This window comes from Aspergillus campestris (genome assembly GCF_002847485.1).
Source record: "Aspergillus campestris IBT 28561 chromosome Unknown P168scaffold_11, whole genome shotgun sequence".
Lineage (NCBI taxonomy): Eukaryota > Fungi > Ascomycota > Eurotiomycetes > Eurotiales > Aspergillaceae > Aspergillus > Aspergillus campestris.
Window position 1 is genome coordinate 1313641 of NW_020194346.1, and position 17972 is coordinate 1331612.

Consider the following 17972-nt stretch of genomic DNA (forward strand, 5'->3'; position numbering starts at 1 on the left):
CGTTTTCGTGGTTTGGAAAAGTCAGCGCGTCCTTACTGCAGAATAAGCTCCTGCTGCGCCAGCATCATATGAGACAACCCGACACGATGGCCCTGCCGTCTGCTGTACCATGTCTCCCCTCCCCCCTTTAGCTCCCAAGGAAAAAGGGTGTACCCCGAGGCGTCGACGCCACTGACAAAGATTAGCTCGGTTGGGCCCGAGAAGGGGGTGTCAGGACCTGGTACGACACGACGTCATGATCTGAATTGTCGGGAGAGGAATAGATCGTTCGAGGAACACGGTCCCTGAGATCTGGGATCGGGGGGTTATGACGGTTGTGTCTCACTGATGGTGATAGAGTGGTGGGTAGGATTGACTTTTCTTCGACATGGGGAGAGGAAGTTTTTCGCTGGGTAGAAGGGTATATTAATATTGCTGACCTCTGATTCTCGTCGAGTTATCCTACAGACTGCATTTAATCCATATGGTCCTCCTATATTTTCTCCACCGTGGAAACATCCACACAATATCATACCTTCCAGATCCAATATAACCACGCAATACATGTCTAACAAAATGTCCATCCTCGTGGCCCACCCAAACACCATCACCTCCAACACCACCCTCAACGGCCTCCACAGACTCCAAAGCAGCCACCCCCGCCGCCGCTCCTCCTGCGGCTCCATGAGCCCCTGGCTCGTCGCCAAACTGCGCGACGAGCTCGACCGCTTACCGTCCACCGACAACAAGTCCCACACCGTCGAAACAGGCCTGTTAGCCCTGCTCGGCCGACTCCCCGGACCGGGTGATCACGCCTGGACAGATGCAGTCGAGTACTGTCGCGCGCTGATTGAGTCTCCGCGCGAGACAGCACGACATGCATGCTCGGCGGCGTCGTGCTCGTGCACCCTCCGTGCATTGACGGCCGGCTTCGCGCCCGACATGCCTGATGTTGCTGTGCTGGGGACGGAGAAGATCGCTGCTGGTTTGCGCGGTCGCCCGCTGGATGATATCCCCGGCGGACATGACCCTGGCTTGGACGGGCTTGCGGGCGCGTATAGTCTTGTGCTGTCGCGACGCATGCCAGCTAGACAGGCCGTGCAGGCGACTTACTTAGGCTTACCCAGTACGATCGATGAGTACGCGGGGTGCGCGAGCGGGGAGGAAGAGGCGCGGATAAGGCTGATTGCGCTGGCGCTGGGCGCAGCGTTTAACCTTGGTGGAGAGGCTGTGTGCGTGCTGCTTGACGGCGCATTCTTCGATGAGCCTGGCACGGGCGACGAGATGTCGGTGGAGGCTGCGCTGCGGTGGCGGGCTGTTAGTGGGGCGGCGTCGATGCTGGACGCGAGTGTTTATGGCCGGGCGTCGTGGGATGAGGGTCTCACGGCGCCGGTTGTGTCGATGGCTGTGCGCGATTTGCTCGACTGGCGACGTGATGTTGCTGTCGGGAGAGCTGAGAATGCCGTTTCTGCTGTTTGTGGGATGGGGTTTGCGGACCCGTTCCATGTTACGCTGGAGGCTATGCTGCGTGCAGCACTGCGGTACCCGCTGGCCGGGGCGTGCTCGATTGCCGGCATGGCTGTTTTAAGTCTGAGCCTGACGGGATCGGGATACAGACGGGGTGGGAGGGGCGAGCGATGCGCGGAGTGTGAGCGCTTGTTGAGAGAGGTTACCACCGGTGCGCGACGGGCTTGGGCACCGGAGGAGCCGCCTACCAGCTATGAGGGGGGCGAAGCTGCTCGTGCGCTGGCCAAGCGTGTCGTGGATGGATCGTTGTCTTATTCCCCGATGATGCAGATGGGACTGGGGTGGATGCAGTATCTTGTTGCGACGGGCAGGATCCGGTCGTTTGATGCGAGGCTTAGTATGAGGATATAAATCATGAGCTGTACTATACTCATTGACACCATTCAGGATTAGAAAAGAACTTTATTATTTATATTATCATGAATATAGATCACTGTAGATGATGGATTGTCAGTAGGCTTGAACCCAAATAGCTTAGATATTACCACGTTATAACGTCCTCCCTTCACTGATATATAGGAATAAACATCTTTGAAATCCTGCGAAGTGATAGATTCCAGCGAATAAACCGTGATATCCAAGAAAGCTCAACTGTAGCATATCAATTAATATCAGTCTACTCTCCACCCAATACCCAATAACTTCATTCCCATCCAGGAACACATCCAACCAAAATATCCAACTACATATCAAACCAACCATATCCAATTCAGACCATAGAGTAACAACTCACCCCACATACAAGCAACTTATACTAAACACCACGTAAAAACCCGAGAACATCCCCCATAAACCTCTCCCCCTGCTCAATCCACGGAAAATGGCCACACTCCTCATAAACCAGCACCCTAGCCCCCGGAATCCCATCCCCCGTCTGCCGCGCAATACTCAACCCACAAGCAAGATCATCCCTGCCCGCAATTATCAGCGTAACTGCCCTCACAGCGCCCAGCCCGTCTATCATCTGCCGCGGGCGTTGCAGCGCCGCATCACACCCGTACACGGCTGTGTAGCACCATAGCGGGAAGACGCGGTCTCCGATGGCGGAGAGGAGGGTGCCCAGATGGCGCTGCGGGTTGTAGAAGTAGAGGGGCCAGAGGGCGGTGATGTCGCGTGTGAAGGAGGCGTCTGTTGGGTGGTGGGGGCTGGGGGGCGGGGAGTATGCAATGGCGGCGTGGTAGCGTGGGTCGTGGGCGAGGGTTGCGCGCTCGGTGATGAGGCGGCGTTCGGAGGTGCCGATCAGTTGGTGGTTGAGGAGGATTAGTTTGTTTATGCGATGTGGATGCGTCTCTGCGTAGCCGAGGGCGATGGCGCCGCCGTTGGAGTGGCCAAGGAGGGTGGGGAGAGTGTCGAGGTGGAGGTGGAGGCGTAGGTCGTCCAGGTCGGTGGAGAGGTCGGGCATGCTGGTCATTTGGGAGGCGCTTGCTGGGCGAGATGAATTGTCTGTTCCTCGAGGGTGGAAGAAGAGGAGCGTCTTGTTGTGGTGAATGGAGAGGGGGGAGAGACCGTGCTGGAGGTATCGTGAGCCGAGGCCCCAGGCGGGACATTGCACGACGATGAGGCGCTCTGTAGAGGGTGACTGGCTCTGCACGATGTATTCGAAGGTGAGATGTGTGCGCGCAGAGGTGAAGAGGTGACGTCCGGGGGTGATGGCGGACATGGCGGACATGATGCATCTGTGTACTGTTGTCTGATGTACTGATGGATGGTTTACAAGGACCACCCCACGAGATCAACAGATTAAGCTACAGCTCGCCAAACAGTCTATCATACAACCCAGCCAGATCAGCCGTCCTCCGTAGCAGCGTCTCCTCCGTCAACACGCCCTCCTCACACACAAACGCATCCACCAGATGCAGCGGGATCCACTCAAAGTAGACATTATGCACATCCAACTGCAGCGCATCCTGTCTCTCCACCATCGCCTCCTCCAGCACACGCAAACCCTTAACATCAGCACGACACCATGCGTCCACCACCTCCGGCGGACCGTTATCCTCAGGGGAATCGTCGCTGACCACATCCGGACACCCATTGATCTTCTCCGCCTGGCTGAGCACAACCACATGCGCCGCCGGATTGACCTCCCTCGCACTCAACACAACCGGTAGCGACCCCGTCTTATTACACACGCCTTTCCTCGCAGAGATCTGATCCGCCCCGAGCAAGACGATGTCCGCCCCGCACGCCGCCACCGCCGCCGCAGCATCAGGGTACAGCCGCACGCGCAGCGTCTTCCCCGCTGGCTGCTCGACCTTAAACTGCGACATCAGCGACGACGCCAGACTCGCGCCTTCAAACAGCGGCCGCGACTCCAGCACGCGCAGCTCCAACGTCGGCACGTCCAGCACAGCCCACGCCTCCAGCAAACTATCCCTGATCGTGGAGCTCGCCGACATAGTCAACACCGTCAGCGTCTCCTTCTTTCCCTTACCACCCACCTCCTCCTCCCCAAGCGCCTGGAAATACTCCCCCAGCGCAGCACGCACACCCCCCGCGTGCCCCACCCTCCGCTGCAAGTGAAAGTCCACCACAGCAACGATCCGCTCCCACGTCTGCAGCACCGAGCCGACTGGCCCCTCCCGCCGCACATCATCCATATCCGCCACGACAGCCAGCAGCGCATTCAACGTCGCAGCGCCCATACTCTCCCGTCCATTCTTGACAACGTGCCACGCAGCCATGCGTATACTCGCCCACTCTGCCAGCGCGTCGCGCCCCTCGCGCGCCATCTCGATCAACACATCGCGGAACACAGTCAGCGCTACGGCTGCCAGCTCGTGCGCCCCGCTCTCGTGGTCTGTTTTTAGCCGGTCCAGACCAGACGCGAGGACGCCTCCTGCGCGCTCGCCCAGCTGGCCCTCAAACCATGTTCGACGCAGCGTGTCGCGTAGTCGTGGCACAGTCTGTAGACTCGTGTCGGTTAGGACCTCCTGCGCGTTATACCACCGCCAGGTTTCGGCCTCCCAGTCTGTATGGATGGCGGTGGCGGTGGCGTCGGTGCGGAGGGTGAATGCGAATGGGTGGACGGTCCATTCTCGCCCGATGGAGTCGTCGCGGAAGGTGAATGGTTTGCCAGTGCGCCAGTGCGAGAGGGTAATCGGACTCAGCGTCGTCTCCTCGGCTAGTTCGCGCCACGCTGCGGAGAGGGCGTCGGGATCGGTGGGCTCGATGCTGCCTGCTATCGGGGCGAGGTGGTGTCTAACCGGTACGGGTTATGTGAGAATGCCGCGAGCGTGCCCAATGATGATATTGTGGGGGAGGGGGGTATACGGACTGGTAGGTGCGGACTTTGGCGCTGCGTTGGAAGAGCGCGACTTCGGGGTTGGTGGGGCCGTTTGGGAAGCGGAAGATGAGGGAGGAGACGATGGATTGTTTCTTAGTAGTCATTTTGGATGTAATGCCCTTTCAGATCTATTCTAGAGATTAATTATGACGGTGTAGGAGTAGAGTAGAGTAGAGTGATCGATCTCGATCAGATCACACTGACATAATGCCCCACAGTCTGATATGACGTCACCAGATATACTCTACCAACTGAACCTGATATAAATGAGTATACCGCAAGCCAGTACACAACTTGTAAACGGTTATAGTAGAAGTATCGACAAAATGCCTTCATATCCCGGATCCTGCTTCTGTCGCAATATTGAGTACCAGCTCACGCTGGCCTCCCCCGACGACGCCCGCACATCTCTCTGCCACTGTCGGAACTGCAAGGTCTCTCCTCTACTTCCTGTACCCAGTCTAAGGTAGTAATCGAGCTGACTCGCGCAGAAAGCATTCGGGGCAAACTACGGCCTAACAGCGAAAGTATCCAAAGATGCCGTGAGCATCACAAAGGGCACGCCCAAGGAGCATGTCACGAACGACGAGGGTGCCGTGCACCGCGCGTTCTGTGACACCTGCGGGAGCTTTATTTGGGAGTATGGGGTGGGTTGATCATAGCCAATGAGGTTGATGTTGTGGTTTTGCTGATTATGTAGGACGCCGTCAAAGACAAGTTCCGGTATATCTGTGTCGGCTCGTTGGATGACCCCGAGGCGTTGCCGCCCAAAGGAGAGTTCTTTTGTCGGTCGAGGGCCAGCTGGATGCCTGAGATTCCGGGTGAGTGGACAGTCGATGGTTTGCAGAGCCGGCTCTAACGGGGCCCCAGGCGTCTTTCACAAGCAGCAGATTAAAGAGTGAGTCGAGGACGGGAGGTGTGGTGTGGGATGATAGCGATATGTAAATCAATTGATTCGAGCTAGTATATCTATATCGGCTCCGCCGCACTCTGCACCACAATATCCGGCGGAATCAGCTTCCCTCGGATAGTCCGCGCATTCAGACAGTCGTTGCTGTCGGCGCGACGGTACGCGTCGGCTAAGGTCCCTTCAATACCTACCTGGACGTGGCGTCGGGCGATGCGGTCCCTTGCCTCGCTGGGGTCTGCGTCCACGAAGACGCGCAGGTCCATTAGGGGCGCGACCTCGCGCCACTGCGGCTCGTCCAGGAGCACGTAGTTTCCTTCAAGGATGAGGATCGTGGTGTCGTCTGTGATGGCGATGCCGTTCTCGACGGGATCTTTGGACTCGTGGTCGAATGACGGTGCGTAGAGTGTGGGGGAGTTGTCAGTAGATGTGTGGGCCTGATCCGCCCATTGCCGTAGTTGATGGACGAATGCAAGGAAGCGTGTGGCATCGAAGGTCCAGGGCGCACCGCGCCGGATGTATGCCTCTTCCCGGTTGGGGAGTTGGTCGAGTGTGGACCGTGGTAGGTGGAAGCCGTCCATAGGGACGAGCACTGTGCGAATGGGGGACGGGCCCGCGTTGAGTCGCTGGGCTACGGCAGACGCCGTCGTCGTCTTGCCTGACCCTGGGATTCCGGCCACGGCGACCAGGAGTCGCGGTTTATTGTGAACACTTGCTTTGGTGCGGATGGTGCCCGCGAGCCGGAGGTATTCTGCCTCCATGTCTGAGTGATGAGAGGAGATTTGACTGCCGTCTGGGGTGTATGGGGCGGGGAAAGCGGATGATAGAATAAATCACCCCGCAACCAACTCAGCTACCCATAAACAGTTGATATAGTCTCAAAAACCGGTGAGGAGGCGTGGTGGGGTGCGGCACACAGTGCTCCGCTGCTGTCGCTGATCTGATCCATCACGCATCGTTCGGGATTCCTCTCCGATCGCGAGAACAACAAGGAATTAGTACAGCCGGATCAGATCCGGGCCGCGGGTATATATTCTCAACGAGATAGATACTATGTAACATTTTACTTGAGTCCTTCAATCGGTACTTCTCCGATACTTTGCCCCTCCGACACCACGACGCCCACCCGCGCTTTCTTCCGGTTGACCATCTTCCGTGGCGGGGGGATATAGAAGCACAGGATCTGCTGATCCAGACAGTGTGAACAGTGCGGTTGCTGGCGGTCGCACGCGACACCCCACGTTCGACACGCCTTACAGGGATAGTTTGACACCTCCGGCACCGGCGGGTCGTTCGGGGAAGGCAGATATCGCGGGGTTGCCAAAGCCGCCGCCCGGGGGTTTCCGCATCGTCCGGTGGATACGGTATAATTGCGATCGTCTGGGTCGGGTGTAGGATCTGGGTGGATGCCGGCGGGAGAAGAAGAGTCGGGATCGACGGGCCAGGCCGACCAGATCCATTGCGCCAAGCGTCGTAGAACGCCGGACTTGGGCTGGGGCTGGCCTCGATAGAGGAACGCACACGACGTGGGCTCAATGGTTTCGCGGGACATGGTTTCGATGGATCGGTGACCGTTGCTGCAGGTGAGAGCTCCAGTTAGCCAATTGTGCGGAGGAGGCAATTCGCCGGTCGGGATGATGCGACACTTACCCTCACGAGAGTTTGATGGCCGGTGGAGTCGACTATTGTGGGGATAATCTGGATGAATACCTGGCGACACTGACCACCAAAAAAAAAACGATGATATTCTTGGCGTGGATGGTCAATGTGCCCAAGAGGATCCAAAGGATATCTGCTCAAGGGCGACGATGAAAGGGTTCATTCACATGGAGGAGGACTGGTATGTAGGAGGGAAAGACGGGGGTTAAAGAACCAGATGTAGAGGAGGGGTCAAGGCGCGACCATATGTAATACGTGCGCAATGGCTCTGGAATGAAAGACGACGATCCCCACCCAGACCGGGATGCCAACGCATTACCAGGATGATGATGGAAGGATGATGGATGCCAATCTGGTGTTTTGGGATGGCGGGCCGCGATCTGCTGACTGACGTTGCCCTAAGTCATCTATCCACATCTCCATGGTTGACTCCCGAATCCCACAATCGGGACACAAATACAAGCACAGTCGGAATATTAATAACCTCCAAAGAACAAGGAACTTGAACAGGCATAATGCCTCGCTGCATCGCTGCCCAGAACCGCGTTGGCTCCGACCAGGCTGACAGCTGGGCTTGCAGGAGCCGCGCCATGGCATCCCAGCCAATGCAGCTGACTGATGTGGGGACTTGGCTGCATTTTCTATACCGCTGTAATACTTTCTATACGGTGTAATACTTGATTGATCACCTTCAGTTTAGTAAAATCACATCTGTCAGACTGGCAATATAGTGGGGTGATCTATAGGGCTGGCCCACCTACTATCTTGGTGACGGTGAATTACCAGCTTAAAACAGTATAGTGCTCCTCTCTAAGTTTAGTGTTGTGCCAAGGTCCATAAAGATCAAAGATGCTGTTACAAATAGAGAAGGATCGTTGATTGTTCTATTGTTCTATGTAGGGGACTGCAGACTGCAGCTTATGTGTGACTATGTCTCGTGATGTTCGCCTATATAGGGCTTGGGCACCTAAGATACCCCCCTAGGCGACATCATGAAGCCTCTGAATTACATACAAATCCCCATATTCATGTTTTCTTGGTGTTTTCCACCTCCTCCGTATGTTTTGGTCCTTATTCGACCCTTAATTTGCCCTTTAGGCGTGTGATCTTCACAACCATCCAGCTGAGAAAGATATCATGACAGTGTTGGCCTTCATAAGTATTCCTATTCAATGTGACTGATGCTATCCAGTACTGCTTTAACTTCAACACAATTCTTGTTATTTTCTCGGGGTGCAAGACCGTAGCTGGAGAGAGGGTTGTCTGCGAATGTTCTTATCCGTGACTTCGTGGGCGCAGAGTGGCAACATTGGGCTATTCGTGCTAACTGTCCAAATTTTCCAGCGTCTTCCAAGTCCGAGGCCTGTAAATATTCCGCGGCGTACCAGCCGAAAAGTCGAACCATTTGTCCCTCATGCATTCGAGGTAGCCGACTTCATCGCAGGGTATATGTGGAATCGTTGTGAACCTTCCATAAGATACTTGGAATTCTCTCTTCGGCATATCTAAACCAAAGCCCATTTTCGACTATAATAGGACTCTAGCTAGGTAGGCATAGCTTGAGGTCAATCTCGGCAACACGCTTACGGGTGCTAGCACCTGAGTGGCTTTTTTCTATCGTCTTTTTGCTCTTCTGCACCAAAATATGAACGGCGTTTTAGTCAGGTGTGATATGACTGATATCCTAACAATGTCCTTTCCCGTTGACGATCCTGTAGAGCCATGTAAAAGCTTTACAGCCTCGTCCGGAGCGATGGATCTCCATCGACGTCTTGATGCAAATCTGACGCGAATGTAGTATTGGATCACCATTAGACTAAGTGTAACAAATGTCTTGTTTAAACTGCCGCTGGTAGGTACCAAAGCGACCATTCTCCACAGGATTAGGGATTCGACTGCCATCGTCCAGGCATCTGTGGCACAGAGCCTTGTACATTGTCTCATTGTTCAACACGGTTAGGTTAAAGAAGTATGCATGTTCGAGCACGTGGATATCTTGAGTTCTAGGATTATCAGTCAACAAAGACCATGAGAGTAGACAGCGGAGAAAAGCCGTATGCTCACATCCATTCTCGACAACCCATGTAACCATGTCCGTCAAACATGGAGAGGAAGCTCGCCATTTGCTAAGCTTTGGGAAGCCTAAGAACTGGCGCAAAGTAGGGTTGTTTCGGCTCAGCCGAAGGTTGAAAAACTTTACGGTTGAGTGGGACGCATTATGTTGCAGGAATTATCACTCGGCTACAAAATATCATTACACTTTGGGATAGGAGCAGAAGAAGAGGGCGGCTTTGGAGGCATTGTAGGACCAAGTCCCATAAACTTCAGCGATGACCTGGTGGTCGTGATAGCGATGGGTATAGACTGTATTGTAGCGATATATGCAGCAAGCAAAGAATGATACAGGATGAGGAAAGGAGAAAGAGCAGAGGGAGGAATGAAATACCATTAGGTAGGCTGAAGATATTCACTACAGGGAGTAATCTTCATTGGAGATAGTAGTGAATGGCCTCTGACTCTCCATTCGTGTAGATGCCACCTACTAGGGTGACTGCTAGATGTTAAAACGCCCAAGACTGGACACTGTTGCTGAAAATCAGGCGGCAATCGATTAGTGCAGTGGTTCATCCTCACTTGAAACAAAGATCCTACTGCCTTTTAGGAAGTCCCTCGTGTTTTCGTCCTTATCAAGTTCTGTCGAGAATCTCAGTACTTCATCTTGTTGTATTATATTATTACTCTAAAATAGCCTCTACTATCTGTCCGGCCCGTAGTTTCAATGTCCATGTGTTGCACTAAACATTGGGCTACTTACAAAGCTGAATGGGTCATGATGTCTTCTACGACCAAGTGGTAGTTTTTCATTTATCACCATATTTGGCTATTTTGTGAAGATTCGAACCCTAGTCACCGAGTACCATGAATACCTCGAAGTGACTGTCGGGCGGTACCTGGCAGCCGAAGGCTCCCAGGGATATTAAAGGCTGGCAATGTAGGGGTTGTGTCTGAAAAGACGTCCTTGTCCAAGAATACTTAACACCGCTTCTCAATACAAGACAGCAGTAGGTTCAGACAATGAATCTCCATCATGGCCCTCAGTGAAAGCGTTGGATGGGCTATCGGCAGCTTAGCCACTGCAGTATTACGCTGCCTATACATGCTGGCGATGTAATCAACAGAGGGAACACCCGACATAATACCGCTTGCGGAGTCTGTATATGACTGCGCAAAGGGATGGGAATGCTTGTGATACTCAGCAGATGTATTTCTCTGCGGAAAACGACGAGTGGGAAATAAACTACCGGCATGGGCTCGGTTCACTGTTGCATCATACAAGGAAAAATGGCAGTCTCTATACCATCCCTGCCATTCATATGTCAACCAAGTGACCAGCTGGCTAGAACTGGCGAACGGCCATGCAAAGGGATACATATCTCGCTCGTAAATACTTTTCCTCTCAACCCGGCGCTGGCAATGCTGGTCCGAACATCGGCTTCCACGACTGTCTAAAACAGGTTATTAAGGGAGCCAACTACCCAAAAGACAAGATACACGAATTGACGGAAATCGCCGCCTACAGACTAGGAGCAATATACGAACCAGAGTATTCAAAAGAATGGATAGGCCTCAATCACCCATCGATTTTCCGAATCAAAACAAGAGACTCGCAAATTGGCCAACAAACATCTAATCATCAAGATATGGGCATCGCTTTTCGAGTATGACATCAATACAATACCTATTGGAATTTCTCAGTCTTATATCAAGTTTTTGCAGTGCCTCACGCTTGCGCTGGTGGAAAACTTGCAGTCCTGGGGAGATTTCAGTGGCAGGTAACCAGTGATAAACAAATATGATACTGCTTCATCTACAAGGCACGGCAGGGGGTCATGATGATGGGGTAAAAAGGAAACTGAATATCGAGCATAGTCAGACAGCATGAAAGATTAAGTTCACTGAAGCGCGTTTTCTTAGTTTTCAAGTTTGGTCATCCATAGAACTATGAAGTTGACGCTATTTGTGATGCATCTCAGTTAAAGGTACATATTTCATTGAAATCCACCACCACCCAAAGCATCCACATTACATACAGTACTTGAACGCTTTATATGTTCCAGTACAAGTAATGGTATCTTATACTATCCACATCCAAACAAAATACGTCCACGGTAGTTCTGTGGGAAATCGCCTTAGCACCCGAGATCTAGAATGTTGACGTCATTGCCACTATAAAGTATAAAGTACGGCGCCCCATAACGGTACCCTCCCAACCCGCAAGTATTCCCCCACATGGCTGCCCCACACAAACTATACGCCATGTCTCGTGGCAACATCGCTCAGATATCGTCGCTTCGCGCCGTATGCAGACGAGCCCGACCCCTTGGGTATACAAGCTTCATCAATCGCAAGCCTCTGCACATGACCGCATCACGACAGATCGTGGAAGACAAAAGACACCTCGAAGCCACCTTCCTCGACCGGTCGAGTTTGCATCCCGAACGGGCGGAGTATACAGAGTCCGGCACGGACAGCGAGGCCGGAATGCATTGGTCGTCCTACGATCCGGCTATTACGTCCCCCGAGCTGGAGTCGCGAGCCTCCGAAGAAGAATGTAAGGTGGCGGGAGACCGGGACGATCCGTTGTTTATAAGTCCGGCCAATACGGAGGTTAGTCGGATGTATGCTGAGCGTTCGGAGCATATTGGGCCGACTACGCGGCTAAGTGGGAAGGGCTGGACAAGGAAGCATTTGCTTAAGAGGTATCAGAAGACTGGGTAGATTGCAAATTATGTTATATACCTTTAATAATTTACCGCTATGGTTGTGTCGTGAATCCTGCTGTACATATTTGATATACTTAGTCGTGCCTCTATTCACTAACACGTCAGAAAAGTTCATTATTATCAACAGGTAATAGCTGATTCTTCTATGGGTCACTGATATCAATCTCGCTTGATATACTGTTTAGTGTTCTACTTGATATACACAATCAAAAAGCCAGATATTGTGATAAATTCAATAACTAATAGCCACTACACCAAGATACTGACAGCACTTTGGGAGGGCTTGAACTGACTGATATCTGAAACACTAACCTCGTAGCCCAGTAATGACTACAATAAATGTAATTTAGCCAATGACCACGTGGATCCAGGCTTAATCGGTATACTGAAGATGGGTTAGCTTTCTGTAAGCTCCAGAAATGAGAGATAGAATACTTACGACCCAGCAGGTGCGAGGATAGACGCTAGCACCACATCCGAAGCTGCGGATAGTGTCATCCTATCAAAAAGTCAGCGTCAGTGTCGACTCTTCGCTAGCAGTAACTCTCTTGGATTCTTACATCTCTGGCCTTAGCACGGCAGTCAGGCTGGCTGTAGCAACCACCATCGTGGTAGGCGGAAAGGTGATCGCACTAAATAAATCAGTCCGATGATTATTGTGAACCTAGGAATGAAGAAGGGACGTACAGTAAAGTTAGGGGCACACCACTCCCAGTTATTGGCCTGGGCTTTATCAGCTGCCTCAGTTCCCTCCTTCGCCTCTTTCACGTCTTTCACGTCTTCGGCCGGGGCAGCCATGGCGTAGGAGGTGATGGCGGCGACGCCGAACAGAGCAGAGAGGAGCTTCATGTTGATGATTTGTTGGAGAGGTAGATAACTGTGTATGGTCTTGATAGAAGTTGGACTGGTGCTGGGAGTGAATTGGAAGTGGATGGATTGGAATTGAGAACACTTTCGCAGGAATTGTCCTCCCTTTTATATCTTTCCAACCATCGTTCATGGCATGTGCTTCCCTCAATGGCATATACATGCCTCAATGGCATATTGAATGTGGACACAGGCGGAGACCGCCTGCTCTACCTGATTGAGGACCATACTAATGCCAAAGATTGCACAGCAACGCTCGGATTGGAGCGAATTCTCAGCGATCAGTCCCCAATCTGGCCAAGATATGGGTGGCTGGCTGCAAGATCTGTCCCAGACCCAAATACGGCCAAGCTGGAGCGGCCCGAGGGTGGATCTCCAAGGCCCATCCCGCGATTCTCAGGTGTGCGGACACTGCGTATCGTGGCTACAACAGCGCCCCTCAACCTATTGATTTGCATTTCCACTCAACTATAACTGGATCAAGACCTTTGCCAAGTAGAATGATCTGCCCAGCTAGCGTGGGATCTTCCGCATAAGTGCTTCGACTACCCGAGCTGAGGAGTTGGTCCGGCCAGCTGAGACATGTTCGTGACGGTATTTCTTAGCTCTGTCGATCTGGAATTCCGCGTGAACTACAGGTTCGTCTACGTACGTGACTGCATACTCTTCACCTCTCACATGGGACCTATCCTTTCTATTCGTCCATCGGGGACCAGGTAGCGGTGTTTTCTTTTTTCTCTTCTTGCCACTTGGTACTATTGTTTTGCCCCGTGTCTCGCCTCGCTACGCTGATTACGCGTCCATTCCTTTCGACTTCCCCTCTTTTTCCTTTTTTCTCAAGAATGAACTGTGTATGATAACTCTGTGGTGTTTCGCTCAAGATACTACCATAGAGTTCGCTGTGTGATAAGGTTCTAGATCTCAGCGCTTTGACCTCTCGGCAACGACAAACCATCGACCCACTCATCGTCGAGCGGACCGTCGCGTATGCACAACTTTAATTCTGGCTCTGGCTCACTTGTCGCCACTAATTCTGATGCAGTGAGTGCGAACACTTCATCCATGTTATGTAGTTGCCATCACATCTGTGACCAAACTTTTTTTATTGCTGTAGTTGTCGTTGGGAAATCACCTAATTGTGATTATTAATGTTTCTACGTAGACTGATGTCAGAGTCATGTGATACAAACCGACTTTAAGCATCAGAGATGACATCACACCTATATCCCCCACGCCCTTCCCTCTCTATAATCCTTTTTTTTTTGTTTCTTCTTGTCTACTATGTCAGACTAACTCGCAAAGTGTGACTGTTCACAATGCCCTCCCGCCCTCACACCCCCATGGGAAATGACCGTGCCTTCACCAAAGACGGTAGATTTGTGCCGTTGGGATTCAGGCCGAACCACATCCTGGAAGATTTCGGAGAGCACGCATGCTCAGACCCGGAGGATGGCCACTATCGCGATTTTGTGAACAACTGTGTCAACAATCTGCCATGTGAGTCACACGGTGCGGGGTTTTCCAGAGGCGCGCGGCTGATAGGTCATAGGTGATGAGGGCGACGATTTTGATGTGATGGAGCAGATGGAGGCAAGTGAGGTGCCTTGAGGGTTTGATTGGGGGAGTGTGTTGCTGGATGATCACATTCGTTGATTGGAAGCTCAGCTCTGTGTTGCTCTTGCCTAATTTGTCGAGGGTTGGTTCATGGTGCATGTGCATATAGTGGTTTCTTCTTCTTGTTCTCAGGCTATTACGTGATGAGACTGGTATGTACAAAGTACTGTCGAGGCAAATATGCAACAGTAGTGCCTCCTGTGTCATTGAATGGGAAGTTACTCGTAGTAGATCCATGAGAGGTTGATATACTCGACATGGGTGTGTCGGCGTAGCTGTGCTGAGCCCTATCTTGAGAACACTGGACCGATGAGACAATAGCCATCACGGGCTGAGAGAAACTACTAAGGGTGGTTGCCATGTATTTCAGTAATATTGTTATCTTAATCTTCCTATGAGGTCCCTCAAGTCATAAGTTTGAATAGAGGAAAGTAGGTATGGACAGACTTTTCGTGGTTCTCCTCGAATAATATTCAATTTCTTGTTGAAGTGGTGCCCCCCGCGCTCTCCCTCATTATCACCATCTTCTGCCAATCAAACCCTTCGTATGTGGCCATCTCACTGACAAGGCTGTGAAACATTTTAGGTCAACTCCACCAGTCCTCTCCCTGAGTGGTGTAAAAGCCATGCGGCTGGGGAAAACGCGGCGAATCAAGAAATCCCATTTGCAAGCTACGTGGCAGCTGGATCTCCATCTACCCCTCACAAAAACATGGCTTGAGGGGATGTAATCAATTAGTACTCAACATCCTTGCCATGTTCTTCATCTATTTTCCATGGCATAAAGAAACACTGCCTATTATTACCCCGGGAGTATCGCTCAAACGTTCTTTTTTTCATGCGAGGCTGTAGTCCAACCGCCGCAGAGGTATATTATATGGCTTATTCCATCTTCAGCATTAGTAGAAGTCAGCCTGACTAGACAACAGACAGAGCGAGCCTCGTAAATAATCTACAACCAAACCTAAGCCCGCGAAGGCATGTTCACTCTCGATTCTCTAGAAATACTGGCAGCGGACATATATATATGTGCGACAACGTGCGAGGCCGATTCGGAGCGTGTGGCGACGAGGCAACCGTGTACATCGCCCGGTGCGAGCCGGCCATCCGGAACCAGGTGACTTGTCCGCCGCATCAACGGGTCGATGTGTGGGATTGGCAGGAGGACAAAGACGACGAGGAGTGTCCGGTCTGTAGAGGGATGACACCACCCGAGACGCCGTGATTGAGAAACCGAGTGGGTGTGGCGTGTGTGTCTTCAAACTGAGAGGTCGTGGGCGTATCTTTCTCTCATTTCTGCTACTATCCTTTGTTCCAATCGACCGCCCCAGATGTACGACCTGGCTCGAGTTATGGCGCTATCTACCCAGTTATCACGACGAATGAATATCCTAGGGGATGGTATGAGCGTTAATTCCCTGAAGTAAGAGACGTGTCTCCGTACAATTCACCGTTCTGGCGACTTGCCATGTAAACCGAGTGGGGCATCTGAGCTACCGCCTCGGCTGTGAGCTGCTGCTTGACGCCCAGGTCGAAGATAAACCATCGTTTCAGCGGTTGATCCGAATCGAAATCGGCAGGGATGTGAACGTGATCGTAGAAAGACGGTTGAAGCTCCGCGTGGAAGTCTCTGCCTAGGATCTGCTTGCAAAAGGTCTCGCCAAGAGAGTTGTGGCGCCGCTGAGGGTCTCCCGCTATATCGGTAACACGGGCGTATACCATGACTCGCCTGGGGGGATCATCCATAATGCTTCATCTGAGAGGATCGGAGTCCAGACTCAGCTGTACTTCTACACCGCAAGCTAAATATTAGCCGTGGCGGATGGAAGAAAGTCCGAGTCCGACCCCGAAGTGATTGATCGATGCTAATTTTAGAACATCCATCTAGATCTACGGCGGTCTCCATGCTCATTGGATGTGATCTACATCTGATTGCTTCAAAATATCAAACCCAAACCAGTTGTAATATTCATACTGCTTTATAGTCACTGATATTAAGTCCTCTGCTCTGATAGATCAGCCACAGACGCAGGACCTCTAAGCGTCTTATGGGCTCCAACGCGGAGCGCGATGAGATCGTCCTTTGCTCATCAAACTCTATCAAGCACACGTCTACGATCTTCCTATATAAGACCAACGTCTTCTCAACCATAGAGAGTAAATCCCGAATACATGTAGTTATCCCAATTTGATGCTCGGAAATTGGCTCTGTGGAAGCGGTGGGGATGCCCATCCCTGCCGCCATCAGCGTTACGAATCCAGCTCGAACCGCCAGGAGGGCGCAAGCCGGCTGGGTCCCCTCAAACCCATCCAGATTCTCGTCGAGTTCCTTGGCAGTCTCGGTCTCCATGTACATCTGCGTACGCTGGAGGGCGTGATATCTCCGCTTGTCGATGGCTTCTGTGTGGTAGATTGTGTGGTCAACACATGCGACTTCATCTCTGCGCACTACACACGGAACGACGGGGTCAAGGGTTATCAACGAACCGTAAATACTATCCGGGATTGGATACATCGGAAACATGCCCCTCGTCAGACGCCGGGTACTCCCATTTTGAGCAATACCCGTCACCCTATTGAACACGGCTGCGTGGCCAAATACCCACGAGATAAACATCCAGGAAACTATAACCGGTGCAAATATTGGCGGAATAAAATCGCTCAACTGATTAATCCACATCTGCGCCTGGGCTGCGAGGGCGTCCCCGAATCCGTACTTGTCTCCGAAGAATGCAAGCCTCTCCAGCATGCTCTCGCTGATTCGGACATCTCTATGGAAGGGACTATTGTGAATGATACTCAAGGCGAGCAGCGCTGTGTCGCCACTGTCGTCCGGCATTGGTATCATCACCGAGCCGGTGCTTCGCAGCTCATGCGCCTCCCTCATGTTTAAGTTCCCGAGCATGGCTCGGAACACGGGCGAGGCTGACATGAGTGCTTTAGAGGAGGTCGTAATGACATGTGTGTAACTGGGCCCTTCTTCTGGGGATTCATCATCAGATTCTGTCATGGTTAGTACGCATGCTGCAATTTATTGATAATCAGGTATTGACGGAAGCTGGCGTACCGTCTGCGGGGATGAATGGACATCCTTCATTCTCGTCTAGGGTATCATAGTCTCTATCTTCGGCTTCTGTGACGTCTTCAGCAAAGAGAAGTTGCACATCGCCCTCAGCATCAAGGAGGCTTTGCCTCATCTCCATCATGCCGGGCATATCTTCTAGTCCGTGTAGAAGATGCTTGCAAGAACGAAGATTCCAACATGATATTTTCTGTAGCCGCAGAGAATTCAAGCAGAGATTTCATTGTTTCATCAAATCCCGCTCGGGCTTACCACCTTTTGTCGTCA

At 52.0% G+C, this 17972-nt stretch overlaps 9 protein-coding genes across 9 annotated transcripts; 3 read left to right on the forward strand and 6 right to left on the reverse strand.

Moving 5' to 3' along the window:
• Nucleotides 1–489: 489 nt before the first annotated feature.
• P168DRAFT_329676 (uncharacterized protein) lies at nucleotides 490–1857 on the forward strand (the record flags this gene model as incomplete). The annotated part of the gene is made up of 1 exon (XM_024841495.1): nucleotides 490–1857. The coding sequence occupies exon 1, from the start codon at nucleotides 544–546 to the stop codon at nucleotides 1855–1857; it is 1314 nt and encodes a 437-aa protein (XP_024690350.1). The 5' UTR covers nucleotides 490–543.
• Nucleotides 1858–1943: 86 nt separating this feature from the next.
• Nucleotides 1944–3175, reverse strand: P168DRAFT_334658 (alpha/beta hydrolase; the record flags this gene model as incomplete). The annotated part of the gene is made up of 1 exon (XM_024841695.1): nucleotides 1944–3175. One exon carries the CDS (start codon nucleotides 3173–3175, stop codon nucleotides 2261–2263), a length of 915 nt encoding a protein of 304 aa, XP_024690351.1. The 3' UTR covers nucleotides 1944–2260.
• Nucleotides 3176–3251: 76 nt separating this feature from the next.
• P168DRAFT_241466 (translation initiation factor eIF-2B subunit family protein) lies at nucleotides 3252–4896 on the reverse strand (the record flags this gene model as incomplete). Its single annotated transcript, XM_024833760.1, has 2 exons — nucleotides 3252–4707; nucleotides 4784–4896. The coding sequence occupies 2 exons, from the start codon at nucleotides 4894–4896 to the stop codon at nucleotides 3252–3254; spliced, it is 1569 nt and encodes a 522-aa protein (XP_024690352.1).
• A 222-nt stretch (nucleotides 4897–5118) lies between these two features.
• On the forward strand, nucleotides 5119–5651 carry P168DRAFT_299297 (GFA family protein; the record flags this gene model as incomplete). Its single annotated transcript, XM_024838323.1, has 3 exons — nucleotides 5119–5226; nucleotides 5284–5439; nucleotides 5493–5651. The coding sequence occupies 3 exons, from the start codon at nucleotides 5119–5121 to the stop codon at nucleotides 5649–5651; spliced, it is 423 nt and encodes a 140-aa protein (XP_024690353.1).
• On the reverse strand, nucleotides 5505–6582 carry P168DRAFT_292831 (phosphoribulokinase/uridine kinase family protein). The gene is made up of 2 exons (XM_024837677.1): nucleotides 5663–6582; nucleotides 5505–5613 (listed from the first exon to the last, which is right to left on the reverse strand). The coding sequence occupies exon 1, from the start codon at nucleotides 6458–6460 to the stop codon at nucleotides 5762–5764; it is 699 nt and encodes a 232-aa protein (XP_024690354.1). The 5' UTR covers nucleotides 6461–6582; the 3' UTR covers nucleotides 5505–5613; nucleotides 5663–5761.
• Nucleotides 6583–6611: 29 nt separating this feature from the next.
• On the reverse strand, nucleotides 6612–7498 carry P168DRAFT_55290 (uncharacterized protein). Its single transcript, XM_024842004.1, has 2 exons — nucleotides 7350–7498; nucleotides 6612–7276 (listed from the first exon to the last, which is right to left on the reverse strand). The coding sequence occupies exon 2, from the start codon at nucleotides 7249–7251 to the stop codon at nucleotides 6763–6765; it is 489 nt and encodes a 162-aa protein (XP_024690355.1). The 5' UTR covers nucleotides 7252–7276; nucleotides 7350–7498; the 3' UTR covers nucleotides 6612–6762.
• A 4138-nt stretch (nucleotides 7499–11636) lies between these two features.
• P168DRAFT_292833 (uncharacterized protein) lies at nucleotides 11637–12236 on the forward strand. Its single transcript, XM_024837678.1, has one exon. The coding sequence runs from the start codon at nucleotides 11649–11651 to the stop codon at nucleotides 12135–12137; it is 489 nt and encodes a 162-aa protein (XP_024690356.1). The 5' UTR covers nucleotides 11637–11648; the 3' UTR covers nucleotides 12138–12236.
• A 279-nt stretch (nucleotides 12237–12515) lies between these two features.
• On the reverse strand, nucleotides 12516–12991 carry P168DRAFT_321332 (uncharacterized protein; the record flags this gene model as incomplete). Its single annotated transcript, XM_024840455.1, has 4 exons — nucleotides 12516–12527; nucleotides 12582–12641; nucleotides 12703–12774; nucleotides 12830–12991. 4 exons carry the CDS (start codon nucleotides 12989–12991, stop codon nucleotides 12516–12518), a joined length of 306 nt encoding a protein of 101 aa, XP_024690357.1.
• A 2890-nt stretch (nucleotides 12992–15881) lies between these two features.
• On the reverse strand, nucleotides 15882–16369 carry P168DRAFT_241715 (uncharacterized protein; the record flags this gene model as incomplete). The annotated part of the gene is made up of 2 exons (XM_024833769.1): nucleotides 15882–16014; nucleotides 16068–16369. 2 exons carry the CDS (start codon nucleotides 16367–16369, stop codon nucleotides 15882–15884), a joined length of 435 nt encoding a protein of 144 aa, XP_024690358.1.
• Between the last annotated feature and the right edge of the window lie 1603 nt (nucleotides 16370–17972).

Coding starts and splice junctions, on each gene's coding strand:
- P168DRAFT_292831 (XM_024837677.1), bottom strand. CDS start 6,460: ATGGAGGCAGAATACCTCCGGCTCGCGGGCACCATCCGCACCAAAGCA.
- P168DRAFT_55290 (XM_024842004.1), bottom strand. CDS start 7,251: ATGTCCCGCGAAACCATTGAGCCCACGTCGTGTGCGTTCCTCTATCGA.
- P168DRAFT_292833 (XM_024837678.1), top strand. CDS start 11,649: ATGGCTGCCCCACACAAACTATACGCCATGTCTCGTGGCAACATCGCT.